Source organism: Acomys russatus, chromosome 12 (assembly GCF_903995435.1).
Source record: "Acomys russatus chromosome 12, mAcoRus1.1, whole genome shotgun sequence".
Taxonomy (NCBI): Eukaryota; Metazoa; Chordata; class Mammalia; order Rodentia; family Muridae; genus Acomys; species Acomys russatus.
Window position 1 is genome coordinate 16,037,354 of NC_067148.1, and position 15,920 is coordinate 16,053,273.

Below are 15,920 nucleotides of genomic sequence, written 5' to 3' on the forward strand. Positions count from 1 at the left end.
GCCCTCCACAATGAAGTACCATTCGCTCAATATACATCATGCTGTTGTCAACTCCTCATAAGCTAAGTCTGGAAAGAAGAACTCTCAATTCTCCCAACTAAGAAAATGTCCCCCACTGCCAGGAACGGTGGTGCATGCCTTTAATCCCAGCACTCAGGGAGGCAGAGGCAGCCTGGTCTACAAAGTAAGGCCATCCAAGGCTACACAAGGAAACCATGTCTTGAAAGAGAGAGAGAGAGAGAGAGAGAGAGAGAGAGAGAGAGAGAGAGAGAGAGAGAGAGAGAGAGAGAGATCCTGTCACATTGGCCTGTAGGCAACATTGTTCAAAATCTTCTTGATTAATTATTAGAGGAGAGCCCAGCCCACTGTAGGTAGTCCCACACAGGGATGGTGGTCCTCAGTTCTCTATGAAAGCAGGCTGAGCAAGCCATGGGGAGAAAACTAGTAAGCAGCACCCTTCGTGGCCTCTACATCAGTCCCTGCCTCGTGGTCCTTGCCTTGAGTTCCTGTCCTGCCTTCCCTCAGTGTGAATTGGAAGATGTAAGCTGAAGTAAAGCATTTTCTCCCCAAGTTTCCTTCTCTCATGGTGCTTTAAATCAGCAGTAGAAACCCTAACTAAAACAACCACTGTATCGTTTTTATATACCTCCTGCATTTCAAATACTGTTTAAAATTCAGTTGTCCCAAAGAATCTTTTTCAAATAAACTCAAATATCATCTCTCTAGCTTTTCCACAGGTTGCCATAAATCTTATGAATATAAATTTACTTTTTTTAAAGTCTAGCATCTGAGACTATAAATTATAGGGACCTAAAAGATCAACTGGCAGGGCAATGGAGTCTGTCATAAAGCACAGTAATTGACAAGCCCTTAGTCAATATCTCAGAGGCTCCACTTGAGTTGTTTAACGTTGGTGTTGATGTCACTTCCCTGTTCGTTTACCGTTAAGTCACAGGAGTGATAACATATGCAGCATTAGTGTGAATGGTGTTTGTTTTAAAATAAATGTTGATGCTAAAGAAAAAAGTGTTGGGTGGAGGGAAACGAATCTGACAGTAGGAATCTATTTGCATACGGGGGCTCAGCTACCTTTTGTTCTTTTTTTAAAAAGTCCCTCTCAGAGACATTTTAGTGTCTAGATATTTCTGCATGGAAAGCTTGATCTTTGAGCCTGTATCTCTGCTTAGTTCTGTTTGACATGCATTCTGTCTATTCTGTTAGGGGCCCTACAGGATTTCAAGAGCTGCTTGCTAGTAAGGAATTAGCAATGCACTATTGTCTCCTTTTTCTCCTCTGCTTGCCTCTTTTTTATTTGCATTCTTGGCATAAACATAATATAATTACACTTAAATATTTGTATCAATTCTTTTACTTTTTATTTTCCATCTTTATCTTTTTCATGTGTGTATGTGGACCCATGTTTGTGTTACTTTTCTATTGCCATGAATAAACAATATGATCAGGGCAACTTATGGAAGACTCAAGTAGACTTACGGTCTTAGAAAGTGAGTCTATGACCATCATGGTGGTGCACATGGCAGTAGGCAGGCAGGCATGGTGCTGCAGCAGTAAATGAGAGCTCACATGTTGAGGCAACAACCACAAGGCAGAGAGAGAAAACTAACTGGGACTAGCAGGGCTTTGGAACCCTCACAGTATACCCTCAAAGACACAGTATACCCTCCTTCAGCGAGGCCACACCTCCGGGTCCTTCCTAAACAGTTTCATCAGCTGAGAATCAGGAATGATATACACCACTGAGCATTATCTGTGCAGGTGGATGTGCACAGGGGAAGTGGAGGTTGCTGCTGGGAATCTTGTCTGCTTTATTTGCTGAGGCAAGGTCTCTTAAACCCAGAACACTGTGACACATGTGGCTAGACTTGCCAACCGTCTTGCTTTAAGGACCCTGCCTCGGCTATGTGAGGCTGGAATTACAAATGGGCTGCCACACATACCCTGTATTTCTGTGGCTGTCTAAGGATCTGAATTCCAGTCTCTGCTTCTGGGTAAGTTCTTTAACCATTTAGTAACCTCTCTGGGCATCTCTTTATGAAAATTCTTGCCAATATTCTATAGGATCTTCACTGATAATATTGTATATCACATGCTGACAATATCAAGAAAATCTTAAAACTGTCTTGAATGTTTTAGCCATTCATTTAAAAAATAATGGCAGAATTCAAGAGATGCAAAGAAAAATATAACTATTCACATAAGACTCAGTAAGATGTAACAAACACCAAAAAGACAGAAATAGGTCCACATTTTGTTAGGTTCTAATTATAGGAAATGTGGCACAGATTAATATTTTTAAATGGACTAAGAATTTTAAATACAAAAATATTATATGCATTAGTATTTATTTTTTCAATTGCAAATTTAGTAAAGTTACTATGTTAGCAATATCACAATGTATAAGATAATATTTAATTACTATATTTTTGTTAATACTTGAACACTGAACTTCTCTGAAATTTGTCACTATATTATTAAATGGTTTTATATGCAACATCATTTAAATGGGATAAATTCATAATTCAATCCTCACTCTAACTTGAGAATCAAATGGTATTTATTTAAACAATGCTTTGAGGGAGAGATAACCATGGGCCTTCAGGTGTGCATACCTGTAAATTCATGAAACTTCTACAGGATTTTATCCTACTAGCATGGGGACTTCAATTCTATCCTACATTTTCAAGTATGTCCTGGTTAGAGAACTTCCCATGTCTGCTTATGATTTTATACAGTTAGTGACTGCACCACACACTTCCCATGCTAGATAAAAATAGAGCATGTTCCTGAAGCTGTTGCCCACCCTGTACCTTTGGGCCACAAAAGTAGGAGAAAGGCATATCAGATTATAAAAACTATCCTATATCATTCATGTATAGCCAACAGTAACTACTGTTTTATACTATAAAAATTGTTCACAAAAACTATATATATGCAAATACATACATGTCTTCAACTGAGCTGCCCTTAACTAGATTCCAAAAATACTTGGCCATCCTGGTGTCAACCAATAGAATGAAAGGTGTAAAGAGACATTGAAAATTAAAATCTTATACAGATGAATTGGACAAAATCATATGATCCTCTTTCCAGGATTCCTCTTTGACCTTTTAAGGACTTCATCGTGCACATGAGGCCCTGAAGTTCTAGCATCTGAACACTGCAAAGAGTAGAGATGTGGTATTACTGTTGGGCATAGACCTGGTCATGCTGACAGGATTACAACAAATGGTAATATTAGCCAGTGGTCATTTAGCAGCGCAGGGCATGAGGGCCTTAGGCGATTATGAGGGTGGTCCTGTTCAGTACCTAACAGGGGGCAAAGAACTTAGTCTGCAATGTAACTAGAGAGGAAAGTTGGCTAGGCCCCAAAGTCCTTGGAAACCAGAACAAAGAATTGAAGGCCAACTACACAAGTTGGGTTTTCCCTGTCAGCTTTAATGATTTAGTAGACTCTATTTGGACTTATTAATTTATGTATCTTTATTTATTATTTTGATTTATGTCTTTTAATAGTGTTTACCTTTCAAACAGTAAGGCCTTTGTTTGTCTTGACAATCATCTGATTGACACTTGAGACCTAACACATGATAGGACCTAGAATTAACTGCCCTTATATAGAATGGACAAATGAATACCATAAAATACTTTAACTTTAAAAGTTATAAATTTTATGTCAAGCAGATGCAATGTGGAAACTTCTATTGTTGAAAGAGCCCAGGCACTCAGGAATGTTGACAATATGCATGTTGTTGAAGGCACTGCCATCTTCAGAGAAAAGTGTAAGTCCAAATAAAAGTCTTTAAGATTCTTCACTTGATTTAATAGCAACATGACTTCAGTTGACACAGCTTTCCCAACTCTCAAAGAGTCTTGGTCTGAGGAGCCCATTCTTCTCTACTGTGAGGTCAGGAGGATTTCTGTGACTCGCTTCTGTTTGTTCTGTCATGTATTGAACAAGCATAGTCTTTGTAGTCTCAAATGAGGAATAAATGGCCCTAAATGCTAATCATATCACACTTCTTTCACCTTTTATAGTGATACTGGGAGTCTCTTTCCTAATGGAGTGATACTCAATACTGAAGTTTCTGAGCTACCTAAAATCAGCCTTCCTTTCTCTCGTGTGGTTTTTCCATCACAGTGTCTGAAAGTGTGTCACAGCTGCTGCATTCATCACAGGCCAGGCTCCAGGGTGGGTCAGCTACTCCTGTGGAGAATGCAATCTCAGCTCAGTACTTGGCCATAAATCGTGCAGCTATTGATATCATTACCAATTTTTTTATGGGTCTCCAGGTATCAGTGCTATGTAGTTTGTTAGGCATCAGTTGAACAGCCCTTTCTGAGGCTCGTAAAAGTCCACACACAAAGATACCTAGTTGTCTCCAAAGACAAATGGTGTGTGGCTTATACCCGCCTTCTTTTCTTCAAGTACTGACAGGATGGGTAGGAATACTGGCAAGGCATGTGAATCCCCTGCCAAGTCAAAACATCCCAGAACAGTGACACCAGGGAGCTATGGGCAACTGTCTGCCTCCTCCATATTGTGTTCACCCTTCTTTCCTTTTTTCTTCACCTTTTAAACTCTTTCTTTCTGCCTACTCGTTGAGATTAAAATAATTGCTAATATTTTGAAGATGTCTCATTCCCTTACTTCTACACAATGCTACAGTCACCTCTAGAAGGCCGGGGTCCTGAACTTCAGCCTTTTGAACCTAACTCCTGGAGGACAAACACATATTTTAATAGCAGACACATGCAGCACATCTGAAAGCTCAAGATAACGTCTAAGTGACATTCAAGGCCAAGTCCATGCAGAGTCAGCCGAGGAAATGCAGTGTACAGACACCAAGATGCAGCCTGCATTGGCTGACTGGTGATCCTGACTCCTTGTGATTTCTCCTATTTCTTTAACTCGTTTTAAAAGTTACAAATTTTTCTACCATTGGCAATTCCAATCACGGTTGATGTGAGAGACATACCAATTTAAAGGTATTTCAATTTAGGATTACCCCCCCCCCCCATTTATCTTGTCATTCTGTGTCAGCAGTATTAGATGGATAATTTTTTCCTTTTCTATAAACTGTCCAAGTGGGCTTTTTTTTTTTTTTTTTTTTTAACATGACAGTGCATGAACTAGTTTTTCAAAATAGATGGAACTAAAGTCTTTGAGAGGGCATCACTTAGTGCTCTCCGTACACTCATGGGCTGTCATGGCAACCTCCTTCCCTTATCTTCTCTCCCAGCATGCAGTTTCCTCACCGCTCTTGTGAGGGTTCTCTAACAGCTCAGGGTTCTACTTGCCTTTCCTTTGCGGATGTGCGAAAAGCGAGTCTTGTCTCCTTGTTTCTTAGAATGTGACATAGGGCCACGCGGGCACTTCCCTTTTCACTGCTGTTGCTCTATCACATTTGTCTCCATACTTTCATCCTGTGCCCCACATGATTTCTAATAACAATTCACTTCCATCTTTGTGTATTTACTTGCTTATAAATACTAGCATTTGCTTTTGAAGCCCACAGAAGCATTTTGGGTTAAACGCGCATCATTGGGAGCAAGTGTCCGTTGCTCTTGTCCATGCAAGACACATAAGGGTCACAACTGCCTACTGCGTTCACCCTCCTTCAGATGTGGTTGTAATCAGCTGCCAGAATCTCCGCTTTTCTCCTCCAGCTTCTCTCCATTTCTGCCTTTGACTGAAGCCAATCTATTCAGCATCTTGGCATTGCCCTCCCTGCCTCCTAAGCCGGAGACCATCTTGTTCTAACAGAATGTCATGTCTTCACATTCACCATAGCTGCCTTGGGATGAAACAACACTAATACTGACAAGCTGCCCTTCTGGCTTTGCTCCGGAGGATCATTAACTATCTCTAAATAAATAAATTGCTGCTGCTACTCCCTATACAATTTAGAACATGTGTCCTTGTGACTTGACGTGTGGCTCATGTTTAAAACTATTGTTTGTTTTCTCTGCTGCCAAAAAGCTTCCTGTTCTGATTCCTCAGATTCTTGGTTTCTTTTCCTGTAATGGCCTGTCCTTCAAGGCTCTCCAAGTTCAATATTAAATGACATGACTTGTCACTTAAGCAATTCCATCCAAAACAATCTTCAGATATATTAATCTATGTGTGTGTGTTTCTCTCTCTCTCTCTTCCTCTCCCTCTCTCAGTGTCTCCCACTTCCCCTCCTTTTCTCCCCCCCTCTGTGTGTGTGTGTGTGTGTGTGTGTGTGTGTGTGTGATCACTTGTCATTTAAGCAACTCCATCCAAACACAATCTTCAGGTGTAGAAAACTAACTCTCTCTCTCTCTCTCTTTCTCTCTCTCTCTCTTTCTCTCTCTCTCTCTCTCCCTCTCTCTCCCTCCCTCCTACCCTCTCTCCCTCTCCTTCTCCCTCTTCTTCCTTCCTTTCCTCTGCGTGTGTGTGTGTGTGTGTGTGTGTGTGTGTGTGTATTCTCACACAGGTATCAAAATTAAAAACTTGTATAGAAAATACTTCCCATGTTTGCCTTTATATCATGCATGGCCTGTTAGTGCAACAATTTGAGTTTTTAATTAATTGTAGTATGGATGTTGAATGTTTAACTGCGCCTCCTTTGTGCACTAGTTTCACCATCATTAAACTGGTAATTGTTTAATAACTAGAAAATGCACCATCATTCATAGACATTGGAAAACTAATTCTACTTTTTTCCTCGCACAAGCATGGCATATCTTTCATGGTCCTCCAATTCAATAGTAAATGGCATCACTTGTCATGAATGCAAGCTCCATCCAAATACAGCCCATGATAACTGGCTCAGCCATCTTAGGTTTTGAAGACCAAAGTTTTCAGGGGACTGTTTAACGTTCTTGTAGGGTGAGGCTTAAGCTCTGAGCGCTCATTGACACTACCCCAGTTGGAATAGAAGTAATGTAACAAGATCTTCTTTAATGAGAACATAACCGCCATCAGCTATGTACCACATCAGCGTTTCTTCTTTTGCTCCGTGTGGCATAGCTGTCTCCCATGGCCCCAAAGTATCTAGCTAAACAAAATGGAGATCTGTATATTCCATAGTATCTATGTACATTGGTATGGAGTTTCTGTTATCTATACATTGCTCACCATGGCTACCTACGTGTATATATAGTGAAACCTGCTGGCATGTTCCTTGTCCCCCATGATTTCTTCTATGAAAAGAAAGCCAAAGTCCTGTGGTGGTTCAGCTCACTGTCATCACTTCCACAAACTCACTGTGTTGGTCCTGTTGCATGGCCAAGGCTTCAAATATTTAACCGTAGAGATAACCATCATACAATATTCCTCATTTTATTTCATTTTTGCCTCTACTGGCTTTTAAACTCAAACTCCAAGGAATGCTGTCTATGACTTCTTGAGCTGAACTGAGTACTTTTTCCTCTAACATCTAAGAGCCTCCTAAATTAGATAGAAAGTAATGGCGAGAAAACATTCTCCATTTCTGAATTTCCTTCCTACTCCATCTAAAAAAAATATGTTCAATTCTAATTTTAAGGCTGTGTATTGTACTGTAGAGTTAGATTTTTGCCAGTTTTCATTCACATAACGTTCCCTAAAAATGAATTTGACTTCATGAAGTTGATTTTTTTTGTATAAGTTAACATTATTAGCAATGAATACCAAGGGACGTCTCCTCCTTTGTGGGGAAGTTGGGGAGAGAGGGTAATCTTTCTGTCTGATAAATACACAACAGTCAGTGTCGTGTATCGTACATGCCTTAGTGTCTCCCCCTTTTTCGCCAGCTCCTCCATCGTTTTATCACCAGGGTTTAGTTGGGGAGGTTTTCACAGAACAGTCCACGTTCAGTGTCCCAGAGCCAGCACAGGCCTAGTTCAGCCGTGTGACTCCAAAGCCAGTCCTCTCGCCGACCCTGCTGAAGCTTGGCAGTTTGCAGTGTTAGCTTCTACAAGCTTTAGTCAGAGTTACAAGCTCCTTCGATGCGTATGCATGTTTATTTCCTCCCTTCCTCACAAAGAAGGATGCCACACCACATTACCCCCCTCTTGTCTAGCGAGCTTGAATCGTGAGATGTGACTTTAGCTCTACTGTGTTCCAGGATTTGCCTAATCATTAACCCCTCTCCTTGCTTGCCCTCACTTGGACACACAGATGTTCTCTCTGCCTTTGAGTGGCAACTAGGACTCTCCCTGCTAACAGGGACTGGCAGTTTAAAAAACAGTATGAGGAGGGTTTGTTTAAAACTGAGATAACAGTTCATATTTTGAGATGCTCATTATTAATTCCAATATGAAATGGTTTGCACTTGCTATTAACACATTAAGACAGCCAAGGAAAAATTAGAAGGTGACTCAACAGGAGACATTCAAATGTGGAAGGAAAAAAAAATTAGAAGAAAGAAAGAAAACACAGAGAGAAACTTTTTCCTAATGAGCTTGAGTCCATGTTGAAGAAAGATCCATACGCCTAAAGGTTCATTGGCTGTTTGGGGCGGGACGGTGTATGTATTTATTAATCAAATGTTTAACTGATACATGAAAATGTAAAAGGTATACATAATAATGGAGTGCCCTGCATGAATTTTTAAAAATATTTTAAATAGTTGATATCGTGGAATAAACTAAAATTGTCATCTCCTGAGACATGTATTAGAATGTTATGGCATACTGAAGGCAAAAAGCTGATTGTTACTTCAAGAGCATCTTAAGTAATGTAAGATTTCATCAATAAAGCAGGAGATAAACTGCCGTGAGGCAGAGCCTCACATCCTCAATGTTTAAGAGAAAGTATCTTCTACAGCTTGAGAAAAAAGACATTTATAATATAAGAAAAAGCATGGGTCGTACATTACGTGTGTGTGTATCTGCATGAATGTGTCAGTATGTGTGTATGTATGTATATGTGTGTTTATATGTATATATATGTATGTTTGTGTGCATATATGTGTGTATGTGTAGATATTTATATATTTGTGCATGTGTTTATGTGTTTGTATATAATGTGCATGTGTTTGTATGTTTGTTTATGTATGTGTAAATGTATGTGTGTGAATCACTCAGCTGAAAAGTCGTAATAACTAAAAACTAACATTTTCTGATATTGTTCCGCAGTATTTTTCTCTGCTACATCATCACCTTGTTTATGACAGTAAGAAAATAGCATGGTGAACCACCATGGCATTCCTTGTTTTCTGTTTGTTTAGTTTTTCCAAGTTGAGATTGTTGAATTCACCTCATTAAATACTTGAAAATAATTGAGAGTTTCAAGGTGTCTCCCTTCCTGTCCTACTAATTTCTTTAGGACATTAAATATCATGATCTGTTTCAGATACTATTGCGCCTAGACTAACTCTTCTCTTCTGCTGCTAATCACAACTTAGGGGCTTAACCTGAGAGAAACTTAACCTATGGTCAACTGAAGAAGTAAAACAATTAATATGAGGCTGAATTTTAGGGAACTTTTCCCATTATAGTCTAATGTATTTTTCAAGTTTCATTGAAGAAGGAATTGCCCACTGTACAGCCTAACAGTTGTTTTCTGAAATTGGTTGTAAAGAACAACGTGATGATTACCTATTAATAAAAAAAGAGAGAGAAAATAAAAGTATGCAGGATTTTTAATGCACATTTTCACAGTGTTTCTATCTTAATAACATATCAACTTACTATGAAAATTTCTGTCCTCAAGAAAGCAGCTTATGTGTAGAAAAGGATTAAAAAGTGTTGGTGGTTCTGTGTTCTGTACAGAAAAGAAAAAGAATGTCATAGCACATATGAAATCTGTTTGGTAAATAACTTAAAACAGAGATGAAAATGTTCCTTTAAGCTGAAGTAGCTATTGAAATTTGGAGAATTATTTTCAGAATGTTGATAAATGAGAAACTGCATTCAACTGTTTTTCACTCTTTTCCCAAAAGTATACAAATAAAAGGTTGATTTTCCATGAGAGTGATTTCTAAGCCACACACAGATTTTTTTCTTTGCATTTTTTCCTATAGCAGCCAGTTTTGTATGAAGCAAATTATTTGAGGCCTAATTGCAGCGAGCACGGCTAGGTCTGCAAGCTCTGCTGGGGCCGGGTTGCGTTTGAACTTTCTAATAGTATGAGCCTTTTTTCTTCAGAATTTAATAACAGACTCAAATATTTAATAGTGGGAGCTTTTATTAAATTAGAAGGAAATCAGGATGTATTTTTAGAAGAACTAACTTATTTTCTTTATCAGTTTTGTCTAGTTTAGGGGGAAAAGAACAGAATAGAAGCCATCCCTTGGTATGCTTAAATAGCCACTATGCTATAAGCTCAGAGAATAACCTCATTCAGTCTGTGTCATTGTTCAGAAGGTTTGGGAAGCGTCAAATGGCAGCAATAGCTGTGCTTCCAGGTCTTCTGAGTAACAAATTACATAGAATGTTCGAACTTCTTTACTAGTCTTGTGTGGAATTATTCTTTAAAACTCCACATGCTTCTTAGAACATCTCTTAGATTGCCTGCCCACCGTCCAATCTCCCATCCTAGCACATCCGTTGGATGCAATGGCTGTTTTAAAATGCACGTAGGGAATGACGTGGGTAGAAAGACTGAGCACGTGCTGTCCTTTCCAGAGATGGCCACAGAGCATCGGGTACACTCATTACAAGCACCCTTAGAAACGGAATGGTGAGACATGAAAGCCCGTTATAAACCCTTTTAATTAAAGCACATTGTGCCATATATTCTCTTCTCCCTGGGGTTCCTTCGACCTTTCACCTCTTATGTTGTCCTGCAGGCACTCCACTGCTGGTGAGGAGAAGCAGTGACCCAGCACCAGGGCCACATGCCGATGCCCAGCCAAGCGCTGCAAGCCCAGATTGCCTGAGTTTGAAACCTGTTGTTCCGGTAGGTGTCTTACCATTCATGGTTCTGTGAAGGATCAAAGGGCCTTGCCCATCAACTCCAAAGAGCTGGTAATTACATACAGACCTTTTGATAAAATACAAAGTGGTAATTATAAAAATAGATAGCATGGTCTAGTAGTAGTATATAGTTATAGCGATAGCCATTGCTTACATAGTACTGATTGTGTGTCAACCCCTATTCAAACCCACATTTAAATGTCTACATGTAACTAAGGACAAGTCTTCCATCCTAAGTTTCCTGATAGAATGTGAGACATGGGGAGACTCAGAACACATAGCTATTTGTTCAAGGATGTGGGAGACCTAGGAACTGAACCAAGTGGTCTGGCTCCAAAGGCTATGTTTCCAGCCAGCATATGACCTTGCTGCATGCCTGCTGTCATCCTGCCTCAAAATGTCAAAGGGTAGACTGGCCTATTGTCAGTGACTTAGCACAATGCTTTGTAAGGCACAATGACAGTGAGTATTGATATAGTTTGAGCTCCCTTTACCATGAATGTATGAGGTCAGCATTGGGTTTCAAGAATTCAGCATTGAAATAAAAAAATAAATAAATGCATAGGAAGAATGCTTCTGTGATAACATATCTCTATCTGCTGGATTTATGACTGGTAAGTAAAAAAATTACTTCCAGGGGACGGGGGAGATATTTTCCATCCATGAGTGCAAGTCCTATTCTTCAAATACTTGGTTGTTTTGAAAAACCGAGTGGTTCATCCCTTCAAATAGCCAGCAAGTTAAATGTTGGTTTATGACCTTACGTGTGATCACAGAAAAAAAAAACCCTCATTAATGTAACCATATTTGAAACTCTCCTAAAAGACTAGCCCTGTCTCATTACAATTCTCACTATTTAGAGCGTTTTATGAGAAATGTATATCCAATGAAGGATGGGCTAAGGCAGTCCTCACGATTGCTATAATGCTGTTTTCAGGAACCAGGGCCAAAGGTTATGGAGCAAGGGCTGCTCTGCTGCATTGTTGAATATTTACCAGTTGGTTGGTATTTACCAAATTTTGCACATTTTTCCCCTTAAAGTAGTGCCTTTAAGGCATTTTAGATGTAGTGTTATCTCTTATCCTATTTAAAGCTTTGTCCTCTGGGTCCTGGAGCGATGGCTCAGTGCTTAGGAGCACCTTCTCTTTTAAATATGTATTTTTAATGATTTCTTTTGTTTTTATATTATAACATAATTACATAATTTCCGCCTTCCCTTTCTTCCCACCGAACCTCCCATATGCCGCTCCTTGTTCCTCTTCAAACTCATGGTTGCCTCCTTTTTAAATTAATTGTCGTTACATACCTAGGCATGCATGGGCCCATACATATACATCTGTATGTTTGCTTATACATATCTCTAAACAGAGCTTGTTCAGTCTTTATGGTGTTAACTTGTATGTGTGTTTTCAGAGCTGACCATTTGGTATCGGATAGCCAAATGTTGTGCTCTTTCCTGAAAAAGACTGTCGCCCACACTTCCATCATTCTTTAGTTGGCTATTGCCCTCTATGTAGGGATGAGGCCCCATGGTCTCCCCTGCCCCCGCCTTTGGCGTGACTCTTGGTGTGGTCCTTGTTCTGCTCGAGTTTAGGCATTCATGTTGAAGAGCCACCTATGTTTTTTCTTTCTTTCTTCCTTTTTTTTTTTTTCAGAAGACTCTTATTGGAAACTCCAATTCCTGGCAATTCATGGCCTCTTTTGGCCTCTGCAGTCACTTCACTCGTGTGCGTACGTCAGCACACATAACACAAAATTAAAAATAAAATTAAAATCCTTTTTTAAAAAAAACTGTTCTTGAAGGATGTATGCTTAATAGAACATTAATAAAATGGGGTATATCTGATGTACTTTATTGATGAATACAGAGAAAGCCGGTGTTTGGTGTTTTGTGGAGTTTTTAGTTTGTTTGTTTATCTTTATTTCATTTTAAATATGCAGTGATTGCGACCAGGTTAAGGCTAAATACATTAAATTGGGAAAAGGGAATGATAAAATATGAGAAATTTTACACAAATAAGAATAAGTACAACTTAATGTGTATTTTATGATATCCCTATACCCTAAAATGAGTCTACCTGATTAATGTGATATCACTGTTTGCATGCAGAAAATCCTCCCACATATATTTCTGTTTGTATCACATCGACTCAGTGCTTAGAACAATTGAAATAACATAAATATTTCTTTCTTTTAGAGGAAATTAGGGCTCCCATCTTTCTAATAGCTTTATCCAAATATGACCTCAGGGAATTCTGAGGCAGGGTGTGTATTTGGATGATATAGCATTACTAGCAGAGATGTGCATTCTGATTCTATAAAAAAAAAAATGCTGCCACTCAAAATCCTTGTACTATGCAGGCTGCGCAGCTGAAGTGCCCACACATCAACAATGGAAAGGAAAGCACATATTTCCTTTCTTCCTCACAGCGGCTGTGTGCGTGTTGATGACCTCAAGGCTGTGGTCCTGGCCTTGGCACAGGACAGAAGCACTAAGGCTTCTCCTGCTTTGATTTTACAATCTCTGGATTGTGTGATTCCTGACGCTCCAGGATCACACACTGTGCTATGTTTTTCTTCATCTAGAGCCAAGTACATGCAAAGTGCTCAGTGTGTGTGCTTTGGATTTAGAAATGAAAGAATCATATACACCTGAGGGAAATTCTTAGAGTTTTCCAGCAATATACCAGATTTAATTAATAATTGAACTCAGCCATTCTACTGTTACCTACTACCCACTCCTCAAAACTCTTACTATTTTATGTTTATTTAGTTCTACCTAACTCAACAGACAAAACCTTTAACTGCTCTGCCCTAAGAACTGTAGAGAGAGTTATTGACTAAACATTCGTGAGGGGTGTCCATTTTCACTTAGAAGACATTGAATGTGTATGTCAAAACTCTCCTCAAGTAATTTCTTGTTGAACCTGTGTTCAAATGCATTTGCTATCTTAGGTTGAATCAACTATATTATTAAACTATTTTAGTTATTTTTATTTTTCTAAATGTGGTTAATAGAAAACTACAAACGATAATTATGGTTCTTATTGCACTTATATTCAGTAGTGTTCCTCTAGGCAGCAGGAAAATCAGTGTAAATTAAGAAAATGATTTGAGTCCGTAGGAGGAATACCTCCGAGCCCCATGTCAACTCTTGATTGTCAGTATGCTCAGTTGTCATCCTGGCTTTCTGTGGAACAGGGCAGTGCAGTCACTAACTCTATAGAGATCCAGGTGCAGATAAAAATCATGGGGCCCTGGATGAGTCCACGCAGCTTCCATCAGTATTTGCTCAGTGATGAGAGAGTGGCTTTCCAGGGAAGTGTGGGAGACCAGCACCGCACATCTTACCTGGGAGCACACAGTTGCTTCATCATGAGAAGGATAGTAGGAGTCCAGGAGGCGTGGCTTGATGGCTTGCGCTCTTTTCCATGTCTTGGATACCATAATACTCCTGGAATCATCACCAATAGCAACCTGATCCCTCTGGTTGGATAAGTGCTGGTGTAGCTAGGGAATGTATGACAATGTGCCCCTTGTAGTAAGCAAAGTGAAAAACAGTTGTTTTAAAGAGCCACATTCCATTGCTTCTCCTTCCAATATCCAGTGGGGGAAACAATTGGAATTCCTAAACAGTGTTCTCATGTAGGTAATCCATACATCAGCACCCCAGGTGGCTTATACTCAGTTACTCCCAGAAAAGGAAAGTTACTTGGGACCCACAGCATAAGGATCCAGAGAAGGAACATTTGACTGTGTTGAAGTCCTGGCTTTAAAACCATAGCCGACGACTTTTATTTTGAGCTGTATTTCGTTAGGGTTTCCACAGTTAGAATGGGATTCACTGGTGCCCAGAGATACACACCTTAGAAAAATTAGAAAAGTTGTGCCTTTCTGCCTGGTTGAATTATTATAAATTGGTTACTTCAGATGTACATCCACAGGCATGTTGGACTTACAAAAGAGAGGCAAATTAGAAAAATTGGATTTTGCTGCAAGTTTCAAATCCCCTGTGCTGAAAACCCACCAAATTTCAGTGTTTGTAAAGTACCATCAGATAAATAGCATGGAAGTTTGTTTCTCTGGTCCCTCTTTGTACCAGGATAGTATAGCTGGTGGTGTCCAAGCAACAATGGCTGTTCGTCTTCCAGGACAGTAGCAAACATCCTTCTCCTGATGCTTCCGAACTGAACAAAGGGAACCCTGGGGGCGGGATATTGTAGTGAGAGTTTTCTTATAAGACTCCTTCCCTTCCTTCCCTTGATTGCAACCTGGTGTTCTCTTTTGGCTTAAGGGCATGCCATAAAACCGAGCCCTTGAAATCGATGTCCCCGAATTTGCAAAGGGAACTCTAAACACATGTGATGTTTCCCCCTTAATATCCGGTTAACTAATATAGGTGTTTGTGTTTTAATGACTGTTTATATCTCGCGTTTAATCCTTAAGGCACATGGATCCTGCAGCGTGAGTAAATTAAAAAGTACATTCCTGGAATGTGCAGTACTGCGGTTGTCTGAGAGTAAAGGGTTGTGTTGTAAGCCTGTTACTTAGTGGTTTTATATTACCACAATTGGGTGCAAGCACGCTCGCGCACGAGTGTGTGTGTGTGTGTGTGTGTGTGTGTGTGTGTGTGTGTGTGTACTCATGAGTGTATTTTAGAAGTTAGTATTTATTATTATATAGATTTTATTTTTAAAATTAAGCCACAAGTTTGTGTGGTTGTTAACGTAGAAGGCAATGGATGGGATTTAGGGGTGTGCTCTCTTTCTCTGGAGTTCTGGTATGGGGTGGGCATGGGACTCATCACTCTGGAATTTAGAAGGAGAGCAAAAGATTAAGTTGGGAAGCCCAGTTTTTGATGGTTAAAGATGACAGGGAACCAACTCCTTGACTGCACGGGCTGACGCCGGTTAAGAGCTAGAGAGTTTGGCCCTCTACCTGCAAAGGTGCAGTAAAGAACTAAGGTTCTTTTATCATATCATCATCTTTCCTACCTAACGTATAAACATAAATTCAGGGTTTAAAGATGATTG

At 39.7% G+C, this 15,920-nt stretch overlaps 1 protein-coding gene across 1 annotated transcript in view; it reads left to right on the forward strand.

The window, feature by feature from the left end:
* The window catches only part of Pard3b (par-3 family cell polarity regulator beta), a 979,071-nt gene that overhangs the window by 420,917 nt on the left and 542,234 nt on the right, over positions 1-15,920 (forward strand). The window contains exon 4 of the mRNA XM_051153919.1: positions 10,761-10,870. Coding sequence (XP_051009876.1) covers positions 10,761-10,870 — 110 coding nt within the window. The remainder of the gene's footprint in view (positions 1-10,760; positions 10,871-15,920) is intronic.